Source organism: Muntiacus reevesi, chromosome 13, assembly GCF_963930625.1.
Source record: "Muntiacus reevesi chromosome 13, mMunRee1.1, whole genome shotgun sequence".
NCBI classification, from domain to species: domain Eukaryota; kingdom Metazoa; phylum Chordata; class Mammalia; order Artiodactyla; family Cervidae; genus Muntiacus; species Muntiacus reevesi.
This window is the reverse complement of record NC_089261.1, coordinates 1,244,212-1,260,669: the sequence shown is the minus strand read 5'-3', so window position 1 is coordinate 1,260,669 and position 16,458 is coordinate 1,244,212. Positions and strand designations below refer to the sequence as shown.

Below are 16,458 nucleotides of genomic sequence, written 5' to 3'. Positions count from 1 at the left end.
ATTGGAAGGATTGATGTTGAAGCTGAAACTCCAATACTTTGGCCACCTCATGCGAAGAGTTGACTCATTGGAAAAGTCCCTGATGCTGGGAGGGATTGGGGGCAGGAGGAGAAGGGGACAACAGAGGATGAGATGGCTAGATGGCATCACCGACTCAATGGTCATGAGTTTGAGTAAACTCTAGGAGTTGGCGATGGACAGGGAGGCCTGGCGTGCTGCGATTCATGGGGTCGAAAAGAGTCAGACACGACTGAGCGACTGAACTGAACTGAATTGAACACTGTTAGTTCTAATAACATTGTCAGGCTATTGTCTTCCAATTGTTAACAGAGTTGTTCCCTTCATTAATTTAGGTCTTATTTTTTAACAAAGTTTTAAAATGTTTTCTATAAAAGCTTTCAGAGGGGAACCCTTGAATAAGATGCAGAATGAAACACTGGCAGTTACTGGCTCCTGTTTATCCATGTCAGCTGGTATTATTTCAGCCATTTCTTAGGATTTAGGGATATCAGTACAAGGATCAGAAGACTGAGAAGTTTAATTGTCCTCTAAAATGTTTTTATGTACAACTATAATATTTGTAAGAAAAAATACTGCAGAGATTGGACTAACTGATCATGGATACTCACCCCAGACTTAATGTAAACAGGAGAAAACACCCAACCAAGAACACAGAGGATAAACGAAGCCTGAAACCAAGACGAGAAGAGCAATTACATCAGGGTCCCATCTCAACCAGGCTCTTAAAGGAGATGCAAACTCAGTTACTAACTGTTTTGAGCCCAATAAATGCATCACCACTGGGAACCTTGCAAGCAACAGCCCAAGAATAAACCCTCTAGGGGAACAAAATTAACTTATAGGCACTTGATCTTTGCCTATAAGGGTGCATTCTTAATTTTTTCGGGGGGGGGGGGTGCTTAACTGAGCCAATTTTCAAGGTATTTATTAAAATTTATGTTTGCTTAGCTCCAGATAGGATCGAAGATAACTGATCATTAAACAAAGAAAGACAGATTGAAAAAAATCAGAAACCATTCAGAGAAACAGTAGAGAAACTATACCAAAATTTATACAGGTTATTGAAATTAAGTAATACACTTCACTTCAATCTTCTTTACAAAGAAGAGATAAGCTGAATATAAGGAGATGCTAGTAAATTCTAAGAGGTAAACTGTGGTAAAGACCAGGGCTCCTTATTAGGTTTGGAGCTGACTCTGTTAGAAGTGTTGTTTCTTTTTGTAATCTACCAGGAGAAAGATGAGACCCAGAAAGAGGGAGCTTTCTGATTTATAAAAAAGGTCAGGTGATTTATATAGATATAGGTTAATTAACCCAAAACTTATAAATTCACTTATAATTTCGGTGAACAAACTCTACATCCTACAACAAATATATCCCACAGATTAAAAATAAATAACCCATTTTATAAGTTTTATAATTGAAACAGGTATTCATAGATCAATTAGAGGTTTTATAGTAATCACTTGAATATCTCAAAGAACTCTGCTGACCCTATTCTCAATGTACAGTTGACCCTTGACCAATTCCCATATAGTAAAAAATAAGCATAATGCTAAATCTGTCTCAAAAACAAACTGAAAAATGACTCACCCAAGGGCGAAGCTGAAAGAGTTTGGACAGAATCAGGACTCAAACCCTAGTTCTTTTGATTCCACATACGGTGATCTCTAACCAAACACAAACTTGTCCCCACTTAAGTCTATGTAAAGATCTGTGAAATAAAAATACAGGTCCTGTATTTACAGAAAGTCTGTGTATACGTAGACCTGCACAGTTTAAACGTGTGCTATTCAAGGGTCACCTGTATACTGGAAATGTATATACACAGATAAAGACACACACATATATACACATGTATACCCATATATACAGATGTATACTGGAAGTGTACACATGCAGATAAAGACACACACATATAAACACATGTATACAGATGTATACTGGAAATGCATATTGCACACAGATAAAGACACACACATATAAACACATGTATACACATATATACAGATGTATACTGGAAGTGTACACATGCAGATAAAGACACACACATATATACACATGTATACCCATATATACAGATGTATACTGAAAGTGTACACATGCAGATAAAGACACACACATATATACACATATATACAGATGTATACTGGAAATGTATATACACAGATAAAGACACACACATATATACAGATGTATACACATATATATACACATATATACACATACACATATCTGTATGTGTGTATATATATATATACACACACACACACATATATATACACATATATACACATACACATATCTGTATCTGTATATACACAGATAAAGACACACACATATATACACATATATATATATATGCACATGAATACACATATACACAGATGTATACTGGAAATGTATATACATAGATAAAGACACACATATATACACATGTATACACATATATACAGATGTATACTGGAAATGCATATTGTACACAGATAAAGACACACATATAAACACATGTATACTCATATATACAGATGTATACTGGAAATGTATACATGCAGATAAAGACACAGATGTATACTGGAAATGCATATACACAGATAAAGACACACACATATATACAGATGTACACTGGAAATGTATACATGCAGATAAAGATACACACATGTATACACATGTATCTGTAGGTATATATACACAAATGTTTACGTTTGTATCTATTAGTTACTATGATCCTATCTGACCAGTCTCCTAACTGTATTCCTATGGTCCCTGGAATAAAAACATTCCCTGTCTCACAATCTTTTCGAGAAATGAAACTCTTGGTTCCTTTCTTCCATGACTTCCCAAGGAGTCTTTCACATTTACTTAGGCCTTTCTGAATTTCATTTGGACACTGATAGAAGTGGAGGTTCGCTGCCACCAAAGGCACTACTCACGTTCCACTCGAAGGCCCCAACAGCAATCCCTGAAGATGCCCCTTTTCCAGCCAGACCCATAAAGTGGCCAGTGCCAATATTGGAGGCAAAAAGAAAAGCACCTATCTGAAAATCAAAAGACAATTACAGATCAGAACTCTTATCCAACTCCAAAAACTAATTTTCACAAATGTAACCTCAAACTGAATTTCACATTTCCTCAAAAGAGATTACACTTTGGGCAGAATTCCTATTTGTATTTTTTCTATACAAAAGCCTCACCATAAATTAGAAGCCAAGCAAAAACAGGGATGAAGTGAAAAAAGCAGTGCCGCTGTTCTTGTGCTGCCCTAAACCACCCCCCCCCCGCCGCCCGACTGACTTGTAACTGCAGAAATATTAGCAGGAGTGTAATTTCATCACTGTTTGAGGTTATTTAGAAATACTTAACAACTGAGCTGATTATAAGAGAATGGTGAAAATACTAAGGTAGTAAATATGATGAAATACAATGTAGCCTACAGAAAGAATAAAGGAGCTCTATCAAGTGATGAAAATAAGGTAAACAACATTTATAATTTAATCTTATTAAAATTTATTGTGTGCATGTAAACTTGTGCACATTTGTGTTTGTATACAGATGGGTGTGATTCTGGTAGTACATATATAAAAAATACTTCTGGGGACTGGAATCACTGTTATAGAAATAGAATAGGGAGAAAATTTCAAGTTCTATAATTGGATTGTAACTTTGTGTGTGTGTGTGTTTTTTTTTTACAACCAGCATCTGCTACTTTCAAAATAAAAAAATCCCAGAGGCATTTAAAATGAATAAAATCCCTCCTAACCCAATAATAGCTTTTTAGTTGTGTAGAGATAGCCATCAAAATCCAAACCCAAATACTGTGCTGTATTTGACACAAGATCACTTAAAACCAAATTATTAAGAGAGGCTGAAAACAGCAAGGCCTTTTAGGTAAAAACAAAAAAAGCACTGACAAAATTAACATAAGATAAAGTAGCATTCAATACCAAGAGCATTAAATATGACAGAGGTTTTATTTGTTTTTTTAAACCACAAAATGTAAAATGCACTAGTTAAGACACAATTGAGAATATACAGGCACCAAACATGTTAGCAACAATGAATATAAGGCAAACAAACCTTAGGAGAGGCGCAAAATAATTACTCGAGTAGTTATTTTTACTTGCTACCTTTATCATAATAATGAAAAACTATATACAGTTTAAATTGCCCAAAAATATGGTACATAAATAGTGGGCTGTCCATATGATGTATCACTAGGCAACTGTGTATAAAAGTCTATCAATCTACCAACATTTATACAGACTTACGGAGACCTTAGTACATTATTAAATGAAAGCGTTAGTCACAGTCATGTCCAACTCTTTGTGACCCCATGGACTGAAGCCCGCCAGGCTCCTTTGTCCATGGGATTCTCCAGGCAAGAACACTAGAGTGGGATGCCATTCCCTTCTCCAATTAAATGAAAAGGTAGACCAAAAAGTCATCAGTTATTAATTAACTATAAATAAATGTCCACTGCGAACTATGTGCCAGACAGCATTGCAAGTAACTAGACATTAGTGAGTAGAACAGATCCTTGCCCTCACAAAGCTAACATTCTGTTAGGAACAAGAGTAAAAACAAAATAACAGGGGACTGTTCTGCAGCACAGTAGCCAGGGGTAAGCAGTAAGTTCCTACAGAGGAGGAGAAGGCAGGAAAGCAGACAGAAGTGCCGAGCTGTAGGGCGAGGCAGGGCTGACCTTCCTGAGGAGGGCTGAGGCAGCCCAGGGTGCCTGGGAGAGTGGAGGGCCTCCAGGCCCAGGGAGCAGCAGTCAAAGTCCCTGAGGCAGAAGCACGGCTAAACCTCTCAAGGTCAGAGAGGTAAGGAGGTGCAGGTCATCCACCTGTGGCCTGAGAGAGACTGGCTTTCATTCTGGGGGACACAGGAGCCCCCAGAGGGCTGAAAGCAGTAAGGCGGCTTGTCCTACCCCTTGGCTGTCTTGTTGAGGCTGGATGTGGAGGCGAGCAGGTGGAAGAAGGGAGTCCAGAGAGAAGCTGTTACAATGAATCCGCATGGAGGAGGATGAGAAGGGGTCAGATTTCAAATCTGTTTTCTAAATGAGTTGCAGGACTTCCTGATGGACTAGAAGATGGGGCAAGAGAGAATGAAGCGTTTGACGCGACTCCCCATGAGTCAGCCTGAGCAGCTAGAGGCTGAAGCTGCCGTTCAGGGACAAGAGACAGCGGGGGGAGCAACCGTGCAGAGGACATGTCGGATGCAATAGCTGACAGGCCTTTCAAGTGAAGGGTCAGGTGGGCGGAGGGACACACAGGACTGGAGAGAGCCGGGGCTTGCCAGCATTCCAGCAAGTGGTCTTTAATGCCAAGTCGCCAGGTGTGGGAGTGTAACTGAAGTGTTAAGAAGCCAGGGAGATGGGGAGGAAGCAGCCAGGGGGCCTCAAGTGAGTGGCTGGTGAAGCAGCAGTAAAGGTGGGAAGCCCAGAGGCAACACGGGGCAGGAGGGGCACCGAGTTTCAGTCTCACCACCATGGAGCCAGGAAAGAGGAGACCTGAGCACCACGCCAGGAATAAGCCCCATGGAGGCCCTGGTGAGCACAGCTCACACCCACTGGACAGTCACTGACTAAGCAGAAGTAGAGAAGAAAGCAAGCTGGCGTGGCAAAACTATTTTTTTATTTCAATCCCTTTTAATAATACCATACCAGCAGTAATTCTAAGAATGACAACAGAAGTCACATCCAACTCCCACTCTGCACTGCGCACTTCAGAGAGCAGGACGCACTACACCTGGTCCGGGTCCCAGAACCCAGAGCAAGGTTCTGTACCTACCAGGCACCTGGCGATGGCTGCTGGATTAAGCTGAGCTGAAGGGAACACTTATGTAAGAAACTACTTGAGAGCTAAGGGAACTACTAATGAGACAACTTTCCTGATTTAGCAACTTTAAATTATGTGCGGTAAAAAGCATCTACATGAAAGCAATAAACAGATCCACACGCAGTTCCACAGTGGACCACACGGGGGCATGCTCACCTGCCACCACACTAGGTTTCGTCCAGCCAGGAAGAAGTCTTCTACTGTCGCACGACTGCTTGACACGATAACCTTAAAATGGGGTGGGGGGAATCCAAGTAACCAGTGATGACCTTCATTTACAGGAAAATGTCCTTTGCAGAGATCCCATTCCCCTCTTCCTTTTTTTTTTGCTTGTTTGTTTTTTAGGAACAGAAGTCTTTGCCCACTGCGTTAGAGGAGGGCCCACAGTGCCTCCCAGCTGTGAGACTGCATGGGCATATCCACTTCTTTACTCTTGTGACAACAATATTGTTTTATTTCCTTCCCCACCCCCAAATGGTTAACCAGTGCCGTGGTTCCCAGCAGAATCTGGGAGATGAGTGGTTTGCAAATGCCTTAATCAACTGGGAATGGTGAGGTGAACACAGCCCAACTTCTTCTAGGAGGGCAGTCACGTTACTGAGATTATGGTGTCCTCCCCACGCACCCAGAGGCTCTCTTCTACGGGACTCAGCTCTGATCCTCAGACTCCAATACGGTCAAGGGACAATCCCGGGGTTTCCTGGATTGCCTAAAACAGCAGGACCCAAGGATGACCGCTGGTTGACAAAAATGCGTTTCTGTGTAAGGAGTGAACTTATGACAGCCATCGGAGTATCTGTATTATAACCAAGTCCCCTCACATCCCCAAAGAAAAGCTCTCTAAGTCAGGCACTTGAAGTCAGTCTCATTCGTCCATCCACTAAGTGCTAATCAAGAGCCTATGAGGCTCAGAGCTGGCCTTTCCTAAGAAAGGCATCAGCAGGATGTAGGGACTTGTGCATTAGAACTTTCAGAAGGAATTTACAAAATGTTCTAAGATGAATAAAATCACTCTCTTTCCATTAAACAAAGAACCAGAGAGGGAGAGAGAAGGTCTGGGAAGAAAGTGGTTACACACTTTCTTCCTCCCTGCTCTCCTTCTAGAATTATCCACCAACCACGGCCCCTTCCTTCCTCCCTGCTCTCCTTTTAGAATGATCCACTGACCACGGCAGGCAGGCTGCTGGGGCAGAAGACACATTCACCACTTTCTCAAAGATCTCAGGCTGAGACTGATAACAGAGACAAACAAACAAATATGTAAGTTTTTTCCCCTTAAGCATCCTAAAGGACCCAAGACACCAGCAACAAAGACAAGCTTTCCCTGTGGGGCTTCATGGACAGAAGCTGATGAATGATTTCAGAAAGGAGCAAATGCGGGCCATTCCTATCAGTGAGTAAGTGTGGTTTGCTTAATAACCAGAAGAAAATAAAGCTCGATTCTTCCATCACATTATATACAAAGCAAATTCCAGATGCTCAAGAGATTTAAATTTAAATTTAAATTAAAAATCCATAAAATATTAGAAGAAACTTAGAATAATATTTGTATATCCTTGGAGTGGGGAACACTTTCCTGAGCAAGCCAGGAATGAAATCTAGACGTAAAAGAAAGGAGAGATATTTGATTTATTAAGTGTCAGAAAGATGCCAGTAACAGTTTAGACCAAGGGTTCTCAACCCCACCCTCCAGGGGACACCTGGCATTGTCTGAAGATATTTCTGGCTGTTAAGGGGTAGGGCTTGGGGTGCTTCTAAGCATCCTATGATATGCAGGAAAGACCCCCACAACAAGGAATTATCTGGTCCCACACATCAGTAGTCCTGAGGCTAAGAACCACTGGCTTAAAAAATGATAGTTTGGGAACAACAAGTTAGCAACTCAAATGACAGACAAGCTGATAAATGCAAGGTTGAACAATCCAATTCAAAAATGGGCACATAACCTGGCTATTCACAGAAGAAGAAAATCAGTGGACAACAAGCTCGTGAGGAGGTGGTCAGCTTCACAGGAGGCTGAGTCTAGAAAGTGCAAATCAAAGCTGCGGTGACTTATCACTATTCACTCATCAGCCTGCCCCCGTCTCCTTCCCAAAATTAAATGAGAAGTAACACACCAGGTCAGTCAGAGCTTGGGGCAAGGGTGTGCTCATATGCTACGTAGCAATTCCAATTTCAGGAATCGATGCTACACAGATTAAAAGCACAACACACTAAACACAACAACCTGGCAATAATCTCAGTGTCAGTGAGTAGGGAAGAACTGAATCACACACATTTGTCTGACTATCGTGCAGATAAAAACACAAGCTAGATCTCTACTCATAGCCCAGAAGGATTTCACATCATGTAGTAAGGGAGAGAAGCAAGCTGCAGAGTAATGTGTATGATATGATCACATTTTTGTAAAAACAAAATGCAAAAACTCTACCTGTGTGTCTGCGTTGTTGTTTAGTCACTAAGTCATGCCCAGCTCTTTGTGACACCATGGACTGTAGCCCGCCAGGCTCCTCTGTCCATGGGGTTCTCCACACAATACTAGAGTGGGTCCCACTTCCCTTTCAGGGGTATGTCTCTGTAAGCACTGAGAAAGGGGAGGAGGGACACGTGGCTCCTGGGGATCTCAGGGGCTGGGAAAGGATGAGGAAAGAACAGTAACTGCTTTTGACAGTTAATGCATCTTTTTTTTTTTTTTTTAATGCATCTTTTTACTTCTTGCAATTAACATGTGATTAAAAACAATATATGATTTTTTAAAGAAGATCAAAGGAAAAATAACAATACAAAGAAGGAAAAAGATCAAAGCATTCTGGACAACAGTGCATTTTTTTGGCTCCTAGAAGAACAAAAGGAGCAGCAGCTTCCTTTGGAAGCATCCAGATGGTTTACACGTCCTCTGACCTTGGCCAGACCTAGGCCCCAACGGGCCCAGAAGAAAACTGGGTGGGGGCTTCCTAATTAAGGGAAGTTGGGGGAAGGGTTCCAAAACAAGTGCCCACTACTTAGAGCCCAGCCTAGGCTGCCTAGAAGGATGTTTCCTCTGTGTGTGTGTGCTCAGTTATGTCCGAATCTTTGTGACCCCATGAACTGTAGCCCACCAGGCTCCTCTGTCCATGGGAGTTTCCCAGGCAAGAATACTGGAGTGGATTGCCATTTCCTACTCCAGGGGATCTTCCCAACCCAGGGATTGAACCCTCATCTCTTGCATCTCCTGCACTGGCAAGGCAGATTCTTTACCACTGTGTCACCTGGAATGTTTCTCATAATGGAAGCCAATTTGGAAAAAAAAAAAAAAGTCATTCATTTGAATGATCTAGATAAATCTCAGACTTCTTTCCACTTGGAAGAGATTAAAAAAAAATTATCTTAAGAAGATGGAGACCATATTTCCATTACTCTATCTGCCCACTCACACTACATGGTGAGCCCTCAAGAGCCTGTCCAAAGATCCTGCTTGGAAGGGCCAGATTCTGCACACTAAGATCCTGCTCGTAACCTCACAAAGCACTATGATTAAAGGTCACAGGGGCAGGAAAGCTCCAGCTGGGTGGGAGCAGCCCAGAATGAAATCTCCCCCAGTCAGCAAACAGTGACACTGTCACCAGGTAATCCTGCTCATAAAGCAAGCCAGGGAGAGGCTTCCGATAACAGCTTAGCCAAGGGGCCACACCATAACCAAAGCCAAAGACTTCTGCCCTGCCCTCTGACCTTTTGCTGTCTGGCTCTGAGGGTATATCTTTGGGACATCTCTGTGAGTGCTTACAGGTTAAGCGAAGAGCCAGAGCCGACTCACTGGAAAAGACCTTGATGCTGGGAAAGGCTGAAGGCAAAAGGAGAAGGGGGCAGCAGAGGATGAGATGGTTAGTCAGCAACACTGACTGAACGGACAAGAACTGGAGCAAATTCCGAGGGAGAGGAGCTTGGCGTGCTGTAGCGCACAGCGTCACAGTCAGACACGACTTAGTGACTGAGCAACAGGCGAAGCGTTAGCAGGCAGATGGCAGTACCGGAGACCCGGTATCCAACCTATTAAGAGAACTTTACACCAGAGAGTATATAAGTGCTCAATTCAAATTCAGTGGAACACTCAGGGCCCTGAAATACATGTGACCTCTGAGGTTTTGCCAGCTAGGGCCTCTGCGTGGTTACCCTCATGACTCAGGAAGGGGCAGCTCTAGGTTCAAAGCCGCACTCCATCATTCCCTGTGGTTACTCAGCCTCTTCCAATCTGTTTCTCCTCATCTGTGATCCACAGCCTGGCTATGAGGGTGTGCCACACTTAAAGCCCTCAATACCCGAGCCGGCCCTGTAGGGGCCTGTGGTCACTATTGGGCAGGGGTCACTACTGAGACCGTCGCAACAGCAACTCCGTACTACACACAGCGTGGGTCCCAGGTCCCTCTGACCTGTTTATTTGGGGGTGGGTAGGGAAGCTGGGCTTGGACTTGTCCTCCCTCTTGGCGGGGAGGAGGCTGCACAGGGATGGAGAGTTCCCGGCAACGGGCTGCGCAGGAGCAGGGACAAGAGGGCGGCGAGGTGGGGACCAGATGACAGGCAGATGAGGGTCGGGAATCGGCCTGGGGTTCGTTCCTCCCCTCCCCCCACTCCAAGCCCCACTTACCCACAGCGCAATGCCCAGAACCAAAAGGAAGTACGAAACTATCACCAGGACGTCCAGGGTACTGTTGGAGCTAAAGAGTTGAGCCGTCCAGCCGAAGCTCTGCCCAGCGGATGTCATGGTGCTGCGTCCCAGCGACTGAGCACCACCGGCTGACTGAAGGTTGCAACGGCCTCAGTGGGACTCTGGCGACTTGGCCGTGGGGCACGCTGGGAAGGGCCGCGGGGCACGCCGGGAAGGGCCGCGGGGCACGCCGGGAAGAGCCGCGGTGCAGTCTGGGCGTTCCGGCAGGCCCCACGCGGCCTGATTCCTACCTTCTGGAGGCCGCTCTTCGAGGGCAGCCCGTTGACTGCCAGTCCAGGCACAGCGCCGTCTGTCTAGTGGCCAGAATCGCTCTCCCCTGGACCGAGAGCTGGTCGTGGGGTGGGGCTGGCTCAAGGCTACCGAGCCACATGGAGCCTGGGGTGGTGGAAACCAGCAATAACCCTCCTGTCTTTATTTACCATTTTGATCTTCTGTTCCTTGTGGGTTTGGGACATTGATTTGGATTTATTAAAATATTGCATTTGAACTTTATGTATCCAGAGTCCTGAGTTTTCTTGGCTCCCCCCTCCTCTTAAATTCTGCTTCGAGGAAACTGCCTTGCTCGCCTCCCCCAGGTCATGGCCCTTAGTGGACCAGCTGATCACAGAGGGTCCTCAGCTCTCTTCAGTTTGATCTTTTATGGGTGATATGCGAATTCTCAAGCTGGGCCAAGCCTCACTGTCCTTGGTGTGCTGCTCTGCTGAGTTGAAGTTCTAGAAATCTTGGTCAATAATACAAACAACAGTAACAATAATAAGAGCTAACACATAGACTTACTTCTATGCACTTTATATGTATTAACCCGTTTGTATGCAAGCTAAGTCGCTTCAGTCCTGTCCGATTCTTTGTGACCCCGTGAACTCTAACCAGCCAGGGTCCTCTGTCCATGGGACTTTCCAGGCAAGAATACTGGAGTGGGTTGCCATGCCCTACCCCAGGGGATCTTCCCCACCCAGGGATGGAACTGCATCTCTTAAGTCTCTTGCATTGGCAGGCAGGTTCTTTACCGCTAGCTGCCACCTGGGAAGCCCATTAACCTGTTTGATTCTCCCCCAAAACCAGTCAGTTTGTGTCTAGGACTACAGGGCATGAGCCTTGCAGCTGGTCAGAAGTCTATGGCCTGAGCTTCTTGCGCAGAACTCTGTGTCCTAGCTTAGATCAGCACTATTCAAAAGATATATAAAAGATATATAACCTTGAAGGACACGGGTTTGGGTGGACTCCGGGAGTTAGTGACGGACAGGGAGGCCTGGTGTGTTGTGGTTCATGGGGTCACAAGGGAGTTAGGCACGACGAACCACTGAACTGAACTGAACTGTGACGCACGGGTCTTCATTTTTTCCAGCTTGATTGAGGTATGATTGACAAAAGTTGTACATTTAAGATGTATGATGCAGTGTTTGGTATAAGTATACATTGTGAGATAATTACTATGATCAACTAATATAAATCACCTCAGTTGCCATTTTTCCTGTGTGTAGCGCAAACGCTTGAGATCCCTCTTAGAAAATTTTAGATATACAATATGTTATTAACAGCAGAGTAATCTCTGTGCTGTACTATAGGTCTCTAGAATTTATTCATCTTATAACTGAAGGTTTGTATCCTTTGATCCATATCTCCCTTTTGCTCCTAGTCAAAGTGAAGTCACTCAGTCATGTCCAACTCTTTGCAACCCCGTGGACTGTAGCCTACCAGGCTCCTCCAGGCTCCTCCATCCATAGGATTCTCCAGGCAAGGATAGTGGAGTGGGTTGCCATTTCCTTCTCCATGCTCCTAGTCAACCATCCTTCTATTCTCTGTTACTATGAAGGTTTTGTTTGTTTTGTTTAAGATTTCACATGTAAAATCATGCAATATTTGTCTTATTGTGTCTGGTTTATTTCACTTAGCATAATGTCCTCCAAGTGCCTCTCCATCGTTGCAAATGGCAGGATTTTTAATTTCTTCATCCATTCATCTGTTGATGAACAGTTAGCTCTTTCCATATCTTGGCTGCTGTAAATAATCCTGTAGTGAACAAAGGAGTATAGATATCACTCTGAGATAGTGATTTTATTTTCTTTGGACATATACCCAGAAATATGATTATTAGATCATAGGATAGTTCCATTTTTAATATTTTGAGGAAACTCCATGCTGTTTTACATAGTGGCTGTACCAGTTTATATTCCAATCAGCAGTGTACTGGTATTCCCCTTTTTCCAGTACTTGCTGATACTTATTATATTTTGACTTTTTTGTTAGAAGCCATCCGAACATGCGAGAGGTGATATCTCACTGTGACTTAGGAGCTTAGCCCAGATTTTAATTGGATTGTTGTTGTTCTTTTCTTGCTATTGATTGTATGAGTTCCTTATACATTTTGGATATTAACCCCTTATTGGATATATTGTTTGCAAGTAGTTTCTCCCATTCTTTAGGTTGTTTTTTCACTTTGTGTATTGTTTCCTTTGCTGTAAAAATCAAAATTTTCCAGTAGCTACATTTAAAAAGTAAGCAGGTGAAAATAATCTAAATAATAAAGTTATTTTAGTTAAGCCAATATGTCCAATAAGCCAAAATATTAACATTTCAATATACAGTCAATGTAAAAATTGTTGGACTATTTTTTAAGTATATATTTCCACATTAAGTCTTTGAAATCTGGTGTATATTTTACAGTTACAGCCCACCTCAATTTGCATGCTACCTTTTCATCAGAAATACTTGATCTGTCTTTAGATTTAACAAAATTCACATTTGAAAAAAATAGGAAAAAAAAAAAGAAAAGCAAAAAAGAAAAAAATATGTTCACTTATTAAGTTGTTCTAAATATACTTGAAACTTTTCCAGTAACTGAATATAGTACCAAAATTTCATTTTCCCTTGTTGATGACAAAAAGAGTTCATCTTTTTAGATGAATTGATTTGACTTTGATGCAAAAGCCCATCAGTTTCAAAATTATTCTTTCCAAATTAAGTAATTCACTAACTCTTGTTGATTGAATATCTTTTAACATTGAATTCAGAGGCATGATATAATTTGAAAAGTATCTCTAAATTGATCAATATCACAAAGCATTCTTCATTCAAATTTTTCTTGGATTTTTTTGTTACCAATTACATAACACAGCCAGTTAAAATTAAAATCTGTAACATATTGACTTGTGTCAGAAGAATGTGTAAAATAATTATTATTGATTGTATTATGAAGCTTCCCAAGAACAAATTCGTATACCAGCTGGTTTATGGGCTTCCCTGGTGGCTCAGACGGTAAAGAATCCACCTGCAATTCAGGAGACCCAGGGTTTCATTCCTGGGTTGGGAAGACCCCCGAGAGGAGGGCATGGCAACTCGCTCCAGCATTCTTAGCTGGAGAACCCCATGGACAGAGAGCCTGGTGAGCTACAGTCCAAGCGGTTGCAAAGAGTCGGACACGACTGAGAGACACAGAAGACTAGCTTACAAACAAGCTTTTCCTGTTTTCGACTATTCAAATTTATCTCATTCATATACAGTATGTGTTAGTGAGTATAAGTATGTATAAACACAGACTGCCATTTTTGGACCTTTGCTTATTGAATATTCAACAAACATTCCTTTCATTTCTAGAAAATCTTGAATTGAAATTGACATTACAGTAATTCTTCATAAAATTTCCAAGATTCGGCCAGTTAGCATTGGCAAAAGCACATCAACGAATTCATAGCCTTCTATTTCTCTCAACAGCTCTATAAACAGTGACGGCTTGCATCAGTTGCACATATACACCAAGTGACTTAAACAATTGTGCCTACCTATGATGCTTTTCATAAAGTCTGCTATAAAAACAAACCACAAAGTTTTTAAATATATATCACAAATTTTAATAAAGCAGTTTATCTTTTGTATTTTATAATCCCAATAAATCTGGAGTTTTAACCTGAACAATGGTAGAACAGTGTCTGTCATGATGAAAGCAAACAAACAATACAGCAACTATTTTCCCTTCAGATTTAGCTGAAATTCTTCTTTGACAACGTCAGAGGTTTAAAAGATCCAAGCCACAAATTGAATCTTTTTTTTTTTTTTTTTTTGCTCTGCAGCTTGTGGGATCTTAGTTCCCCAAACAAGGATCAAACCCAAGTCTCCTGGCAGTGGAAGCAGGGAGACATAACATCTGGACCACCAGGGAATTCCCAAAGTTCAATCTTCTAGGTCATCGGTTGGCAACACTTCTTCATAGGTCTGGATGTCCTTTGAGACAAAAGGTATTCAAAATATTAACTGGGCAGGGTCTCATGTCACATGACTCAACTAAAACTAAAGAGAAATACTTGCAAATTTTAAATTTTCGAATCCATTTTTGGTGTTATTGGAAAGACCTTGTATTCCATGGGCAATTGTTTTGAGGCTTTAATTGAAAAATCTCCCACTTTTTGTAAAATATCTTTTGAATAGTATTTTCCTCATAATTTCCTAACAAATTTCCACAACTGAAACAATTCCCTTTGTCATCTTTCCATCTAAATTGTTTTTGTTGTTAGTGCAAGATTCCAGGCTATTTTAAATCTGGCCAAAGTTACAAACTCAAATTCTGTTAAAAATCATCACAATGTATTTTGGACATTTGTTTTTTATTCCAGGCAACTAACTTTATATATATATATATATATATATATATATATATATTTACCACAGAGCAAACATTAAAAAAATCAAATCCACTATGTAGTTGTTAAAAATTTTATGTTAGTGTTCACTGTATTATCTTTATTTTTCACACACCCAACAAATATGTCTACCATGAAGAGTAAAAAGTGAACGTGTTAGTTACTCAGTTGTGTCTGATTCTTGGCGACCCCAAGGACTATAGCCCACCAGGCTCCTCTGTCCATGGACTTCTCCAGGCCGGAATACTGGAGTGGGTAGCCATGCCCTTCTCCAGGGGACCTGCCCCACGCAGGAATGAAACCCGGGTCTCCCGTATTGCAGGCAGCTTCTTTCCTACTGCGCCACCAGGGAAGTCCGGATCTGCCACGCTGACACATAAACATGGTGTCCTTTAGATGAATTGATCCCTTGTGGTTATGAAACGACCCCTCTTGTACCTGGCAATATTCTTTGCTCTGAAGTCAGTTATGTTAACATAACCTCCCTGAGCTTTCTTTTGTTTAGAGTTGCATGGTATGTCTTTTTCTATCAGTTTATTTTCAACCTATCTGTACTGTTTTATTTAAAGTAGATTTCTTGTAGAAAGTATAAACTGGGTCCTGCTTTTTATTTAATCAGAAAAACTAGACTCTTAATTAGCACGTTTAGACCACTTGCATTTGACGTGAGTACTGATGTGGTGGTGTTTCAATATACCATCATGTTGGTTTCTATTTGGCCCATGTTTTCGGTCTTTTTCTTTTTTTCATTAATCGATGTATGTGTGTGCATGTGTATGTGTGTGTGCATACACTCACACACGTGTGTGTTTTCATTTCCTTTGCCAGTTTATTAGCTATAACTCTTCATCATGTTTTCAGTGGTTGCTTTAAAGAGGGCTTATAGTATATATACATCTTCAACCTAACCAAGCGAACCTTCAAGTGATACTATCCCACGCCGGCTACAGAAAAAGAACTTTGTAATAGTATACTTCCATCTCTCCCCTCCTAGGCTTTGCAATGTTTTTGTCATATATTGTTATGCGTTTTTATTTATAAATGGTACTATTTCTCTTAACAGCTTCTTATCCTTTAAAGAGATGTAAATAATCTTAGAAGTCTATTTGCCCACATTGTTACCATTTCTAGCTAATGGTAATGCTCTTGACACAAGTCCCTTGTTGGACATATGAGCTGGAAATAAGCTTCATTAATTGCAGCTGATTGCTCTAGCATCTCGACAAAACCCTGGGGCATGGGTTACTTCCCAGACTGATCC

General features: G+C 41.8%; 1 protein-coding gene across 1 annotated transcript in view; it reads right to left on the bottom strand.

Moving 5' to 3' along the window:
• LOC136146025 (sodium/glucose cotransporter 1-like) overlaps positions 1-10,578 on the bottom strand; it is a gene marked incomplete at its 5' end in the record, with an annotated part of 46,811 nt that extends 36,233 nt beyond the window's left edge. Inside the window, 4 exons of the mRNA XM_065904846.1 lie at positions 630-689; positions 2,955-3,059; positions 6,018-6,089; positions 10,483-10,578. Of these exons, the coding sequence (XP_065760918.1) occupies positions 630-689; positions 2,955-3,059; positions 6,018-6,089; positions 10,483-10,578 (333 nt within the window). The remainder of the gene's footprint in view (positions 1-629; positions 690-2,954; positions 3,060-6,017; positions 6,090-10,482) is intronic.
• Between the last annotated feature and the right edge of the window lie 5,880 nt (positions 10,579-16,458).